The sequence below is a fragment of the Eulemur rufifrons genome, chromosome 15 (genome assembly GCF_041146395.1).
Source record: "Eulemur rufifrons isolate Redbay chromosome 15, OSU_ERuf_1, whole genome shotgun sequence".
Taxonomy (NCBI): Eukaryota; Metazoa; Chordata; class Mammalia; order Primates; family Lemuridae; genus Eulemur; species Eulemur rufifrons.
In genome coordinates this window covers 35,915,779-35,932,723 of record NC_090997.1, presented here as the reverse complement: position 1 = coordinate 35,932,723, position 16,945 = coordinate 35,915,779, and the positions used below count along the sequence as shown (strand labels likewise).

Here is a 16,945-nt window from a genome sequence, read left to right as displayed (position 1 = left end):
GCTAAACATATACACCTTTTCAGATTGTTGGGTTTGCATATATTCTATCATTTTGGATTCCCTTTTAGGTGTGGGCTCATGCATTCACTGCATATTTAGTATGTTGATGTGATAGCAACAAATGTTATTTAGCCACATAGATTCCACTTTTACCAGGAATCAGTAAGTGAACAATCACTTGAAAATACAAATGTTATCTAAATGTATCATCAACATACACACACACACACACACACACACTAGTTACTCTTAGCAACCACAGTTTGAAAATGCATATACTGGTAACCCATTGTGAGGACAACCACCCTCCTTTGTTGCCCTAGAATGCTGATCAACACTTTTTAAAATTCCTACTTCAGCAGATTAAATGAACTACCTAGTAAGGACTATCATAAAACAACGTGTGACCAAGGAAATCATAAAATTCTGAGTCCTTTGAGATAATGATGTAGAGATGAAAAAAATGTGTTAGCTGAGTAAAGAAGCATATTGTGGTGGCAGAGTATAGTAGTAGAAAAAGAAATGGAGGGATATCCAGAGATCTGGAAAAACAACTTCATCCATTTGTACCTCACCTGAAAATATAAGTTTTAGGAAAGAATCTAATGAAGCTTTCAGTTTTGTAAGTCTGTTTCAGTCAAAATGGAATTTCTAATAAAAGAGACAAGGAGTTAACTCATCTTTCCTGTCCACAAACAAAACCAAAGAAAAAGGAAACAGATAAATACATCATGAACATTCAGATCCCCAGGACAACAAAAAAAACCCGAAGGGAAAATAACTGACCATTGCTACAGAATGTTGGAATAGCAAATCAGGGAACTAACTATCAAATGCAGTGGGTATGATAATATAGATAGAAATGGGGAGAACAACTTGCCTTACATGTAGTTGATGGAAAAACCAAATTCTGCGAAAATATTTAAAGAGGTTTATTCTGAGCCAAATATGTACAACCATGGCCTGGGGAGCATAGTCTCAAGAAGTCCTGAGAAAATGTGCCTGAGCTACAGTTAGATTTTATACATTCATGCAGAGAGGAATTATGGGTAAAATCATAAATCAATAGATGGAAGGTATACAATGGTTCAGGCCAAAAAGGCAGGGCATCTCCAAGTGGGGGCTTATAAGTCATAGGTGGGTTTAGGGATTCTTTACTTGGCAATTGGTTGAAAGAGGTAAGCTTTGTCTAAAGACTTGGAGTCAGTAGAAAGGAATGCTTGAGATAAGATAAGGGGTCTGCAAAAATGCCTAAGTTAAGATAAGAGGGTCTGCTATCTAATGTGATGCTATTCCAGAGTCAGGTTGGGAAGTAAGGTACATTATACTGGGTTAATAACCCATTTAATGAGATTTTTATGGTTTGTAGGGCATGGCTCATCAGGTCTCTTAGAAAAGAATTTGGGCAAGAGAAAAAGATCAACGTTCACTCCTCAGTACTTTTACATTATGCCCCATATTGTGATATACCTTTTTATTAACAGAACTCAGTAAAATAAAAGGACTCCATGCCTTCTCCATTAACTGTGATAATTTCCATTTGAACTTGGGGTTGAAAGTAAACGTAATTGCCAAAAACAAAATATAGACTTAAGCATGTTAGTAGTGCTAAGAATTTGAGAGATAATGTTGTATAAGAGCAAACCCAAGCAAGTCAATTATTAGAAGGCACCATGTACTCCTCTAAACTCTGCCAAATAAATATTTGGCTCATATTCTTGAGATTTGTGGTCATTTTGAAAAAAAGCATTTAATTATAAATAATGAGGACCAAGCAGACAACACCTTAAAAAATAAAGTTTGGATATTTGTTTTCAGATATGATTTACTCTTTTGTCTGGATTTCAAAGATACCAGTATAATGCGGATTGTATATAAATCATTTAAATTTTACAAATGATGTATGCTTATTGTAGAAATTTTTGAAAACACAGGAAAGTGCAAAGAAACAAACAAAAATCAACATGTTACCATTATTTACTTTTTATTTGGGCTCTATATTATATTTCTACAGTTTCTATACTACTTATGTATCCAGATTTAATGGCTTTTTATATCATATTTGTTTGGGTCAATAAACACTTGGTGGTTTTAAACTGTTCTGGAGGATCTCATTTCATAGTAATGCTATATAATACGTTCAGGTTTTTAATCACTAACAGTAAAAGAAAAAGGTACAGCTTATCACAAAAGACTTCCTAAATCAATGTCCAAAAGTGAAACGTGGACACAGAAAAGGGTAAAAGTGATGTGAGGACCATTAATGGACGAAAACAGCTCAATTAGAGACAAGATAATAGGGTTAACAAACTCATTGATTCTTGACTGTAGGACAAAAGGGTCATACGTCATGCATCTTAAAGTTTATATTTACACCTTAGGTAGTGATTTATTTATTTTAATTAGAGAAATTCGCGGTTTTATAACCCAAGCAAATACTGTCAATCCCACTAAGCTCAAGCCCCTTTAAGGTGGCTTTTTAAATGCTCCGATTCCCTTCAGAGAAGGCGTCGAGGTGAAAAAGAAAAACCTGTCTGGCGCCGAAACCACCAAACAGACCTCTTTGTCGGCAGCTCCAAGGCTAACGAGGGTGGCAGAGGCCAGACCGGCGACCTAGACCGCCTGTCGCCACGATATTCAGCAGGCAGGTGTGTGCGAACAAAGACACCGGCCAGTGGAATCAACACGCGCCTACGGCGCAAGCGCCAAGGCCGCTTTGCTCCAGGGCCACGCGTGCGCCAACGTAACTTCACGCTCCAGGGGTTGAGCCACTCACTTTGTCGTCACAGGGCAAATGATCAGGGTGCGTCCGCCTTTTCCCTCTCTCTTTTATCCTCCTCCTTTTCCTCCTTCCCTTGTCCCTCAGTCTTCTCCCTCCTTCTTTCTCTCCCTCCCCCTGGCGTCTCCCGCCGACTCTCGCTTCCGGTCAGCAGCCCTTTGCGTTAGAGTGTCCCGCCTCTTCCGCCTTTACAGCGGAGGTGGCTGTGGTGACGGCGGCAGCGGCGCCTGCGCGTCTCCTGTCAGGGTCAGCAGGCGGGTCCACTGGGCGGTCCACCTGCGCGTCTCGGAGCCGCGACCCGGGGGTCGATGGCGATGAACTATAACTCGAAGGATGAAGTGGACGGTGGGCCGCCATGTGCTCCTGGGGGCACCGCTAAGACTCCGAGACCGGATAACACGGCCTTCAAACAGCAACGGCTTCCCGCTTGGCAACCCATCCTTACGGCTGGCACGGTGCTACCTACCTTCTTCATCATCGGCCTCATCTTCATCCCCATTGGTATTGGCATCTTCGTCACCTCCAACAACATCCGCGAGATCGAGGTGAGGGGAGGGAACGGCGGTGGGAGTTGGCGTTGCATGGGAGCGGGGTCTTCCGCGCCCGCCCCACTCTTTCCCCAGCTCCCGGAGGATGACAGGAGGGCCCCGCCCGCCCCCACACCTTCGCGCTCTCTGTTCCTTTTCTCTTTGCGGGTTTCCTGAATTTGCAATTTTGTCCTAGCTTCCTCCTGCTCGCGATTTACAGTTAGAGACAGAGTGAATGCTTAATGTAGAAGGTGGGTCAGGTAAAGAACGCTTCTTCAGTGGGCAGTTTTTGTGGTTCCATGGGGATTAGGGGGTTCAACGAGGTGGAAAAAAGTGTGGGGGGTAAATAAAGTTGTATCTAGGTAGGTGTAACTCCGAGGGAATTGACTGGGTCAGAGTGTCATTACCTGTCCCAGGACACAGAGATTAGCACTTTGGCCGTTGTTGGGAAAAGAACCTAGAGTCATAGAGGTATTGATGATTCTTATGAAAAGATTCTTATGTAAATGTGCACAGTTACTCTTTTTCATTTGGAGCTAATTAGACGTTTTTAGTTGTAGGGCATGATATAGGTGAAAGATAACATGAAATTTCAATTCTGGTTTTGCTTTTAGGCTGAATTTATTAGTAATTGCACCTTACATTTGCCCTATTTTTTTTTTCTTTGTAGATTTTAAAACTTTACAAAAAGAGTCAGTGACTACACACAGGGAATAAGTTGGGCAGTCTTCCAAACATTGTACTGATATTAATTTTAGTGAACTTTTTACTTATGCAAGACATGACAGAAAAACTGTATTGGAGAAGCATTTATACTTCTGTCAGAGCAGCAACCACAGTATCATTATCCATCTCCAGTGGATACAGATGGGTTGATAGTAGAATGTAAATACTATATAGGTGTCCAATATTAAGCATCTGCTCATTCTCTTTTCTTACATATCTGAGGGTGTTTTTATCTGTTTGAAAGGGCGGGAACTTGATTCCTTCTGTTCTAACATATATAGACATATATGTATAAATAAATACTCTTTATGTATGTGATTTATTGGGAATTCAGAGTAATTTTATTTTTAACTGCAGAAAGAGGAATTGAGGTACCTATTTTCCACTTTTATTTGCAGTGGCATCTCTAAAAGCAAGATTGATATATTTTTTAATTGTACAGTGCTTACTTCAGTGTTAATAACAATGATAATAGTATCTATAGCATAATTAGTTTAAAATATTTTACTAAAAATTCATTTTCAATTTAATAACTAGAGAAAGTTACACGTTTTAGCAGGTATTTTTATTTTATCGCTTTTATCTCCATAATAGTCCTGCAAATGTATTCTCTTCCTCTTTACTGCACTAGGATCACACATTATATCAGGATACGAGCAAAGTGATGTCATGCAAGGAACATGGCTCTAGCTGGAGTTAGGCAGAGCTAGATTTAATTTCCAGCTCTGCCACTAACTAGCTTAGTTTCTTGGAAAATTTAATCTCTCTGAGCCTCAGTTTCCTCATCTGTAGAATAGGTAGGATAATGTCTGTCTTCTAAGATGTAAGAATTAAAAGCAGTATAGGTAAGATGTCTGGCACTGAATTATGATGTTCCTTAATCAGGAGATGAGAATAAGTCAAAGAGGTTGAGATTTGACAGTAAATTAGTTGAGTATTGTAAAAACGAGACAGAAACCTAGATGTTTTGAGTCTCAGCTTTAAGCTTTCACACTCTGCTAAGATTTTTACTGTAATTTGAGTAAAGTAGAAGAAAATAATATTAGAAATTTGGATCATTTTATATAAACTTCTCAAATATGAAGATGAAACTAGCAATAATTTGGAATTTTACACGAATGAGAATTCATTAAATTATAAGAAATCAACTTCTTTTAATATTTACTATAGTACAAAAATATTTAACATTCCTTAAAACTTTTGAGTTTGAAATAAAATAAGGTTCTTCACACTAAATAGTAGATGAAATGGAAATTTCTTAAATAGTTTTCATGTGTAATTCTGATTTCAAGGTGCCTGAAGAGTCTCCTGCAGCTTAGTTTGATTAAAAGGGCACTGAAGAGTCAGGGCTTTAGAATCGAAGTCCCAGCCCTGTCACTCTGTAGTTTGTGATGTTAGGCATAATTTTGAGTCCAGTTTTTTTACTTAAAGAACCAAAAGATTTAGATTAGATGATCTCTGAGATGCTGTTCAACCCTAAAATTCTATGACTTCCAAATTAAAATGTGATTTAAAAAAAAGTGCTGCATGTTCAAATCACCTTTGGAACAGGAGGAAATGAAAATTGAGAATAATTGGGAATTTTATACAAACACTGATATATAGTTGTGTGGATAGAATCCACATGTATATAGTTTTAAAATTTGGGTGTTATATATATAGAGAGAGAGAAGTGGTTCTGATTTGGATCTGGAGTCATTAGAAAAACCTAGGAAGATTTCCCAAAACATACTTGTTTCTACCTGTTGTCTACCCTTTGTTGACCACTAGTTTTGATTAAAATATTTTGAATGCTATTAAAAGTAAGTGGGTAATGAGGAGTTCTTGCCAACATTCACTTCCATACTATACGTTGCTGACACCTTTTTAGTTTATTTTGAAATTTTGAAATTTTAAAAACCTTCATTGCTATTTTAGTTCAAATTACTAGGGTAAAGGAGACTTGTCAAATCAAAATGCTTTTGTAATATAGCTTAAAGTGCTAAGATCAGAAATCCAAACTTTTTAAAGTATAAAATCAGTGGATCTTTCTTTTTCTCCTCAAAATGTTATAGTAAAAAATTACTACTTTTGTAAAGTGTCTTAGACTCCCTTGAAAAAGGTGTAAGAAAGGGTGTTTTTACATGCTAATGCTTATATTTGGTATCATATTTCCTCCTCTTGTACAGTTTATGTATCTTGTTTGGTTGGTTTGTAGATTTTCCGTAATCTAAATAAAACAAGGTTATTAGAAATCTACAGTTCTTAATTCTATCTTTCATGAGAAAATATTCTGAATATTTAATATCTTCATTTAACACTAAGATTTGATATCTTCATTTATTATTAGGAGCAAGGAATGAGAATTTCCTTTCATTTGGCAACTGTAGGAGTCAGGCACATCTTTCTACCACAAAGGTAATGATTTTCTAGTCTAGGGCCCTTGTTGGTGAGGCTGAGATATAGAACTAACTTGAAAAAGATAGTGAGATTATTCTTAATTTTTGCAAAAGCAGTCATCAGTGTGAAGTTACATAGTTTTAAATTAATGGTTAAAATCAGGTGAAGTTGTTATTCAGAGTAAATTTTAAAAACTAAACATTTACTTCAACTTAATATTGCCAAAAGTGTTCAAGATACATTTTCGTGAAATCTTAGTGGATTAGCTCCTTGCTCCCCACGCTTGATAAACTCCTAACTTTCCTTTTCTTTACGTTATTATTATTTCATTTACTGCCTCTCAATTACTAGATCCTGATTATTTTCTATTGGCCTAGTTTCTGATAAAAATGTATTTTTATCTATATTTTTACTCCTGTGTAAGCTGAATTCTTAGATTATAAGATTTTTAAGAAGATGAAGTTTCTCTTCAGTGTTTAGTAATCTTTGTTTATACTTATCTTTTAGCTAAGAGTCAAGGAAGAATAAATTGCTTTGTAGGAACAGTTGTTAAAGCTTAGGCGCTTTATGTTAAGAAGTTTGAAGATTTTAATATTCAACTTGATTTTAGTTACTTAGAAGCAGATGTTTGGAAATTAAAGCTTGTGGTGTTAGTGTTTTAACTTATTTCTCAAGTAACCTTTATACTTAGAGCAAGGGATGACAAAGTAAGTATGGTTGGCCAAAATGTTTTGTATGGCCCAGGAACTGAGAATGATTTTACAGATGAACATATGCAATTGATTTGATGATAGGGAATGCTGACTTTGAGTCTCAATTATGTGAAATGTTATCCCCCCAAAAAGAATTACATTCTTCTCATTAGTAGACCTATGTTACAAAAAAATTGTACACATTATTATATTATTATATTTTGAAGTTCATCAATTAAAATTGGTGCAAATTTATTTTCCCTTGGTTACATAAGAACCTACATAATATCCTTGACCTTGCCTCTTGTTCTGCAAAGCCTAAAATATGTACTTCCTGGCCCTCTACAGAAAAGAATTGCCTGCTTCTGACTTAGAGTTTTAAAGAAACATACCGGCAAATTTAACTTTTGCTACAAAAATAAGCCGTGTTTAATGTATGCGTTCTAATCCTCAATAATTGTTCTAGATAGGTGTAATGATCCCTGGTAATTACTTGTGTTCTATTGTCTTTGTACAGATTAAGTAGATACAAAATACCTTAGCTAAATTTACCGTTAATCTTGGCTCAGGTAACATCATTCTTCATTTCTTTGTCACAGTCAGATAAAATTCAAGCAGCCTAAAGAAAGTTGCTTTTGAAAGTTATACTTTGGTTACCTTTTGTCTTCCTTAGTTAGAGCCTCTAGAAAAGACTCCATGTAAATTCTTGAGTGTGGAGTAATTGGTTTAAGGGCGTACTTAAAATGCCATTTTTAACTTAATTTGATTAATGCTTAAAATGATTTACCTTATTATTCAGCATTTTGTTGAGTGACCTGTTTAGGTCTTATTGATTTCCTTTTAGACAGATTTACATTCAAAATGGAAGTTTCCAGTCGTCCTTCTAAACAGTGTAAAAAAATGCATGTCCTTTAAATTTCTCCTTTCCTACAGCATTAAATTCTTAGTCTGTTTCTTAGGAATAGGATATATTTTTAGAAGTACTAAGAAGAAATGCCAATTTGATTTAGATAAACAATTACAGTGGTAGCAAAACAAAGCTGAGAAATCGGATAACTCTTGAACTAATCTGCTCATCTACATCTGTTCTGTTTTGCCTCTGGTTCTTTGTCTTTGGATGTCAGCTAATGGGCCCGTCTCCAGACTGTCATTGTATTCTGCACTGGCCTCATATGCTTTTGACATTTAGTAAGCATTAATTTTTTAAAATAATGGAACTGTAGCTCCTCTTCCACTTGGTAACCTTTTTTCTTTCCAAGATAGGAACTATTTACTTTAGTATGAACTTTGTTTTTTGAAAGCTGATGGCCTGTTGTACCCAAAAGATTTTATTACAATCTTGACATTAGGTCAGGCTACCCTTGAATTTTAGGAGATAAAGGGTATAGCAATTATTTGGCGGTAAAACTCATAAACTGAGTTAAATTTATCAAGTATTTTAATCAACATTGGGCATTTTTTGTATACAAAGTACATCTCTGGGCATAGTAAGCGATAGGAAAAGTTTGGGGATGGGACCTCTTTTTTTCTCTTTTTAAAGCCTTTCTTAAGGAGCCTGGACTCTTTTGGGGAAGATGAGACAAACACGTAACAGGAAAACTAATCATTCCTAGGTGAGTGGCACAGACAGAATATCCTTTAGTAGTTCAAAGGAAGACGAGATCACATCTGACTCTAATGACCATGGAAAGCTTTGTGTTAGAAATGGGGTTTGAGCTGGAACTTCAAGGATAAATAGCACTTCTAAAGGAGAGGTTTGGGTGCATTCCAAGAAAGGTGATTAACATGAGCAACAGTCTAGTGGCAGGAAATCAAAAGGTATATAGAGGAAACAGGAGTAAGGGCAAATTAGCTGATGCCAGGTTGTGGATGGTCTTGGGTATTTGATAATGAATATATTAAATTAGGAAAGTGACATGATTGATACATTGTGTATCAATTAGGACTGGGTTCAGCAATGAAATAACTAAGATTTTCATTTTCATTTAAAATGCCTTAGGAACACAGTGTGCTACTGATATGAAGGCTCTGTTTTGCTGAGTCCTCACTGTTTAGTTTAATGCCCTGCCATTCTTAGGAACTGTCTCTCAGGCTCATGTTCCAGGATGGAGGTTAGGGTTTTAATTGCCTTTTCCCAGCAGTAGTGTGGAAAAAGGGTTGAAGAACAAAGGGATAAATGCCTTTTAAAGAAAGTTCTTGAAAGTTGCCACATACCACCTCCATGTAATGTCAAGGCCGGATTAGCTGCAAGGAAGGCTGAACAAATATAGTCTTTATTTGGATAACAGTGTTCTCAGCTACTGAGAGTTTTATACTGTGAAAGAAAGGTACCACAGAAATTGGGGTGGGGGTTGTTAGCAGTCTCTGTAACATGGGGTTATAGGAATGTTTATCTGGTGGTAAAATGGTGTGTCGTCTGAATGAGAGCTAGATCATCTGGATGTGAGAGTCTAGTAGTTTAGAAACTGGAGTTAATAATGGTTACATTTTTACCTTCCTTATAATATTGTGTTGAACCCAATTTCATAGTAAAAGGCATTAATTGCTGTTTTTTTAATGTGAAAAGCAAATTAGGTATGTGGCTTTGTTGATAAGTTTGGTTTGGTTGTTTTTTTGTTGTTTTTTTTTTTTTGCAGATAGGATCTCACTCTGTCACCCAGGCTAAAATGCAGTGGTGCAATCTTAGATCACTGCAGCCATGAACTCCTGGGCTGAAGGGATTCTCCCACCTCAACCTCCCAAGTAGCTAGGACTAGAAGTGTGCACCACCATGCCTGGATAATTTTTTATTTTTTGTAGAGACAGGGTCTCACAGGCTGGTCTTGAACTGGCCTCAAGCGATTTGCCTTGGCCTCCCAAAGCACTGGAATTATAGGCTTGAGACACTGTACCTGACAAGTTTTTTTTTTTTTTAAACAAGTTATAGAAGGAATATTGAATATCATTACCTTCCTCTTATCTTCTTCAGCCTCTTTTTTCCATCTCTCTTCAGCTTATAAATGTGTTCTAGTTTTTCCTCTTAAAAAACAAAATAATTGTATCTTAATTTCATTTAATAAGCTATTAATAATGACTAACATTTTTTGAGAGTTTACTCTGTCAAGAATTTTACATTCATTATGTGAGTTGATACAATGACACTTAAAAGGGTAACATTGTTTCTCTGATTTTTTTTTTTTTTTTTAATGAGGACTTCTGCTTAGGAGGACATCTGAAGTTTGTTAGCTGGTGAAAAGTGCTGTGAGTGGAAGCAGAACAAAGAGTTCAATATTTGACTTATTAAAATGAGATGCCTCTAGACATCCAAGTTGGAAATAATGAATAGGCAGTTGAATATATGAGTTTAGAGTTCAGGAGGAGGTTGAGACCATAGTTATACAGTATTTTTTGAAAGTTAATCAGCATAGATGATTGTATAAAGGCATAAGATGGGATGAAATCAAGAGAGAGTGATTTATAGATCCAAGAAAAATGAGACGGTCCAAAGACAGCCGTGAGTCACACTAGTGTTTAGAGGATGGGGAGATGAGGAGCTAGCAAAGAAGACTGAAAAGGAGCAGCCAGGGAAGTAGGAGAAAAACAAGGAAAGTATGGTATCCTGGAAACCAGTTTCAAGGAAGAACATGTGAACAATCATGCCGAATGATGCTGCTCATGGTTCACAGATGAGCAAGACTGAGAGCTGACCTATGATTTAGTGACATTAAAAGCAGTGGTGACCCTCACAGTAAATGGCGTCATCATCCACATGTTTTTTTATGCCAGAAACCCTGGAAATCAACCTAAATGTATTTGCCTCATCCCAACTCTAGACATTCAATTCTATTGGTTGTAATTCTCTATATTTTGTGAATCTGTCTTTTCTTTTCCATTCCTGCTGCCACTTTCTTAGTTTATATTCTTAACATTTCTCACCTAGATTATTACAGTAGTATTTTGTCTACTTTCTCTGCCTCTAGTCTGGCATTCTTTTTAATCCCTCTCCACATTGCTGCCAGAGTGATATTTTTAAAAGATGAGTCTGAATATTTTATTCTCTTGCTTAAAATTTCTTCTATGGCTGGCTCCGTGTAGCATTCAGAATACTGTTCAAACCCCTTAACATCGAATGTAATTTTCTTCATATAGGAGACTTTCTACTTCTTTGGCCTCATCTTCTGTCACTCCCCTACCTTTTGCTCTAGCCATAGCAAACTACTCTAGTTTCTGGAATGTGACATGCTGATAGATCTACCTGAAATGATTTCCTTTTTCTTATTCTGCCATGTTTTTGAAAGTTCCTGTCAATATTATGGAAAGTTTTCTCTGATTCCTTTCTTTCCCCATCTGATAGATATGCTTCTTCCAGGTTCTATAAGTACTAGCTTATGGCCTCTCATAACATTATCATAGTATATCTTATAATGATTGATAAATGTGACTTTCTGTCCCACTAGTCTGTAAATTCTTTTGTGGCACAAACAATATATTTTTTCCATTTTGTATTCCCATCCTGTAGCACAGTGCCTCACCTAACACAGACTCAGGTATGAATTAATGAAAGAAACTCGATACAGTCAAGACAGCTTTAAGCAGTTTATTGATCATCTGAATGGTATTACGGCTCTGAAGGAGTTACTAAAATTAGCCAAAGAAAATGTTACATACTATAAGATCAAACTTGTGTAACTATGATATCCATCCATATTTAAAAGCAAAACAGATTTGCTTGTTGAACAATAATAGAGGGATTGCTGAAAATTTAACGAACACATTGATTGGCAATTACTGCAGCAAAGATGGGGAGGGCATGATTTAAAAAATGGCGTAAAATAGTCCCAAACACATATTTTTTGAGGCTTATTTTAGAAGGAAATACTGTTACATATTTGTTAATTCTGAAAAATTGGCAATTCTAGGCCAACCACTAATTACATCAATTATTGTTTAATTTCTAAAGTTAATTAAAATGTATGAATGATTATGTGACATTAATAGTATTTAATAGCATTGTTCATCAATATACTGAACAAATTGGCTTTTATTCTGAGCTTTCAGGTCTTACATTATATACAGTTATATTTAGTTTTAAAAAATGTTCTGAAATTGTTTCATCTTGATTTTTTGAAAGACATAATGTACTTTTTCTTCTCCCTTTTAAAAATCTGGCATGAGGTCTCAAAGTTTGAATTATGGTGGAAGCAATGAAAGTGAAATTCAAGGATAGTAAGGATATTGCTAAGGAAGAATTAGTAGCATGTGGGATTTGTCAAAGATGATGCCAAGATTTTGAGGTTGGATGCTTGGGCCAATGGTGGTACCATTTACAGGTATCAATCAAACAAACACAGGTCAGTTGTGAGGTTAAGGGATCCAATGAACTATCATTATGGGTTTGTTTTTTTTGAGTCAAGTGTTTAGTAAAGCATAACCAAAGAAAATTAACATCATATATGTATGATGTATCTTTCAAAAGATCACTATGGATTTGAAATAGAAATGGAAGGAGAGTCAAGTGGAAAGGAAGATGTATTCAACCAAGTACATCTAGGTACATAAAAATGGGACTGGATATAGAGATAAGACCAGTGATGATTTAGAGAGGGTGATATAATGGGTGGCATGTGACATGAGGCAGCATGAGAATATTATTGAGGAGTAACCCTGGATACAAAGGCAAAGGCCACTACTTTTTTTTTTTTTTTTTTTTTTTTGAGGCAGAGTCCTGCTCTGTCACCCTGGCTAGAGTGCCGTGGCATCAGCCTAGCTCACAGCAACCTCAAACTCCTGGGCTCAAGCAATCTCCTGCCTCAGCCTCCCTGAGTAGCCGGGACTACAGGCATGCGCCACCATGCCTGGCTAATTTTTTCTATATATTTTTAGTTGTCCAGCTAATTTCTTTCTATTTTTTTAGTAGAGATGGGGTCTCGCTCTTGCTCAGCTGGTCTCAAACTCCTGAACTCAAACGATCCTCCCACCTCGGCCTCCGAAGTGCTAGGATTACAGGAGTGAGCCACCATGCCTGGCCCTGTGGCCACTACTATTTGAACATTAGCTATATCACTGTACAAAAACAGTGTTTTATATGGAAAAGACCATATATTTCGTTAAATACAAAGCCCTACTTTATTCATATTAATTATTTATTTCTTTGATCTACCCTGTTTTATAGCTGGTGCATACTTAATGAAGCCCTTTTCAAATCAGTTGCATCCTAAGCAATTTTTATAACTTGGTAATTCAGTAAGACTTTTAGTAAGACTTTTGAGGGGTAAACTAAAACTTCATCGTGAAATTTATTTATTTTTTTGTTTGTTTGTAGAAATGAAGTAAATGCCATATGTAAAACTTTGCATATAGAAATTTGTATATAAAATTATATTTCCAGGCCGGGCGCGGTGGCTCACGCCTGTAATCCTAGCTCTCTGGGAGGCCGAGGTGGGCGGATCGTTTGAGCTCAGGAGTTCGAGACCAGCCTGAGCAAGAGCGAGACCCCATCTCTACTAAAAATAGAAAGAAATTATATGGACAGCTAAAAATATATATAGAAAAAAAATTAGCCGGGCATGGTGGTGCATGCCTGTAGTCCCAGCTACTTGGGAGGCTGAGACAGGAGGATCGCTTGAGCCCAGGAGTTTGAGGTTGCTGTGAGCTAGGCTGACACCACGGCACTCACTCTAGCCCGGGCAACAAAGTGAGACTCTGTCTCAAAAAAAAAAAAAAAAAAATTATATTTCCAACTCTAATAGTCAAGATGGTCCTGGGATAATGGCTACTTATCATGACAAAGTTGTTTTTAATCTTTATTTTAGATTTAAAAATATGAAGATTTGATAGTACTGTTTAAAATCTTAGCATATTAATGATTGGTACTGATTTTATTTTAAAATATAATGTCTTTTAAATTGACATTCATATTTAAATTATGGTATGTTATTTAAGATTATGGGAAGGGGCAGTGCAGTCAGTGGGAAAAACGGCAACTTTGGAGCTAGACAGGTTTAATTCTATCACTATTATGGATTGAATCACGTTCTAGAGAGATTGAAATCCTAACTCCTAGTACCTGTGAATGTGACCTTATTTGGAAATAGGGTTTTTGCAGATGAGGCCATTAGGGTAGGCCCATATCTAGTATGCTTGTAAGAGGAAACAGACCCAGAGGGAAGGCAGAGATGTAGAAAGAATGCCATGTAATAACAGAGGCAGAGATGGAGCAATGCAGTTGCAAGCCAAAGAACTCGAAGAATTGTTGGCCACTGCCAGAAGCAAGGAAGAGGCAACGAAGCTTCAAAGGGAGTATGGCCCTACTGACACTTTGAGTTTGTACTTCTAGCCTCCAGAACTGTGAGAGACTGCATTTCTATTGTACTAAGACATCCATTTTGTGGTAATTTGTTACAGCAGTCCTAGAAAACTAATGTAGTCACATACATATTAGCTTTGGTCTTGGGAATTTAACCTCTGAATCTCACTTTTGTCATTTGTAAAAGACTAAGAATAGTTCTGGCATGGAGTAGGTATTTGGGAAATAATTGCTGGCTTTGCTATTGCTGTCCTTTCTCCAAAGACAATCTACATTTATGTATTACCCAATTCATTTATCATTTCCAAGTTTGAGACTGTGACTTACTGATTGGATTAGAAGTAAGAGCCTTGCCTTGTGGTACCCACTTAGATTTTCTAATTTATAGAAACACAATAAATTTCATATGACCCGTAGAATTTCTTTAGGATATAAAGGATTAAACTTTTTTGTAGTTATAAATTTAGAACTAAGCTTTTAATGATATTTTTGAACTTATCTTCAAAAATGAAATGATCTAGAGTGACTATGAGTTTTCTAAAAAGTCATTTCAACTGCTAACTTTTACAAGGTTCTAAATAATTTAAATATGGTTATTTATTTCTTCTACGCCCTTTATCGGATTACCAAATCCTAGTTTTATCATTGCTTTTTAGAGCAATTAGGTTAATCTGGTGCTTTCCTGTTTATCTGTAATTGAGGGGGAAGAAGGATATTTTGCTACATTGATGTATTATCTGTTTAATAAAAAGAAAGCATTTTAAATACTTTAAAAATATAACCTGTCATGGGATTAATTTTAAAAAAACTTTAAAAATGTTCAGTACTCCAGGATATCCTGCTGCCTTATTGTACCTCTTTGACTTCTCCTGCTCTCAAAATCCATACCCACCTTCTCTCATATCAGAGCCTAGATTATGCAAATTACTTAGTCTACAACTAAGTAACCTCTGTGGAAAACTTAGTGGTATCATTAATTTTTGAGTCTTGGGTAGGAAGGAAAGTGTAACTTACATTACTTCCTCTTAGGCAAGAACATGGACAGCTGCTCAGTTCTTACAGCCTTCTCTTTTTGCCTGGCAATGCAGAAAAATTTGCTACTGTGGTGTCACACCAGTGACACTAGTATCACTCATAAAACTAATGTTTTCTGCTCTAATCATCTAGAGGGGGGTTAATGTCTTGATCTTCCTAGCCCCAGCTGATGTCTGCTATACCTGCTGTCACCTGAACGAGCTTCTTTGATACTTCTGTACCTCATGCAAGGTATCAGTGTCACTATGAAGGGTGCTATCTCTTGAACTTTTCAGTGCTGCCATTACCAGGAATTCTAGAGTTTTGGAATGGCCCTCTCCACGTTTTGTCACCTGGGCTACAAAGCCACACTACTCTACCCTATAGTGGCTCAAAGTCACAAAAGCTATCCTTTTAGCTTCTACTCTGCAGTATAATTCCACTGTGTTTTTTTTTTTTTTTACCTAAATTTTTCTTATTACTTGTTTTATAGATGTATACTATAAAAAAATTAGATAACTTGAGAACCCCTGATTGATTCTCAGATTTTTATTTCTAATTCATAACTTTATTTAAAGTCCTAAATTCATGTACACTTTGGGTCTATTCATGTGCTAAGTCCTCAGTCGGATATAGTCTTTCTTTTTACTGTCTCCCTGTAGATAGCATCTTCTCAGCAGTTCTCGTGGAGAAATTTGCAGACTACTAGGCTAGGTTGTGTTTCCATGTGTTTTACTTCTTGTATCAAAACATCTATTCCATTTTAATAACTATTTTCTGTATTAGACACTGAACTCTAGGAGGTCAGGTACTAGGCTGAATCCTCAATGCCTGGAATATATGAGCACTCACTAAGTAGTAGGTAAATGAAAATTACATCATGGTGGGACATTCAGGAAGAAATGAAAGTCCCATTTCCTAGACTTTCTTTTAATCTGTTTATTTGCAAATATTTGATTATGTTACAGTCTTCAAAAATCTCTCCAGTTCTTTATTTCCTGCAGGACATTTTAACACTCAGGGTTACTTAGCTTTCAGAGACTTTATTGTCAGCAGCAGTAACCAACTCTGGCTAGTTTAGACAGGAAAGGAATTTATTAGAGGAGAATTGGATAGCTTTCACACAAAAGGGGTGGGAAGTCCAAAGGATCAGGTTTGGAGACAGGTGGGAAGTAAGGGAGATTTGAAAGCATAAACAGTCTGGTCCACATGCCACAGCTGCTGCAGAGTTCTCCCTGCTCAACTACTGCTGTAGCTCCTAATTTAATCACACCCACTCTTGTCTTTGTCTCCCAGGATTCAGTAATTTATGTGGGAGTATCTACTGAGTCTAGATCTTGTGCCTTTGTACTAGCTACCTACCATGAGGTTAGGGATAGAAAGGACCTAACTCTCCCTCTGGTTTCTGAAGTAGAAGGTGGGGCCCTGCATCCCTTCAAAACTCTCACAGTGGAGAATTGCACAATACTTGCATTTGCGTTTGGATGCTAGGCAACTTAACAACAAAAATAAAACACATTATAATTATCCATCAGAGATTTCT

The 16,945-nt window shown here is 36.6% G+C and overlaps 1 protein-coding gene across 2 annotated transcripts in view; it reads left to right on the top strand.

Moving 5' to 3' along the window:
• Nucleotides 1-2,742: 2,742 nt before the first annotated feature.
• Nucleotides 2,743-16,945, top strand: part of TMEM30A (transmembrane protein 30A) — a 33,754-nt gene continuing 19,551 nt past the window's right edge. For both annotated transcript variants that reach the window (XM_069488999.1, XM_069488998.1), the window contains exon 1: nucleotides 2,743-3,324. In XM_069488999.1, coding sequence (XP_069345100.1) covers nucleotides 3,088-3,324 — 237 coding nt within the window. In that variant the 5' untranslated portion in view covers nucleotides 2,743-3,087. The remainder of the gene's footprint in view (nucleotides 3,325-16,945) is intronic.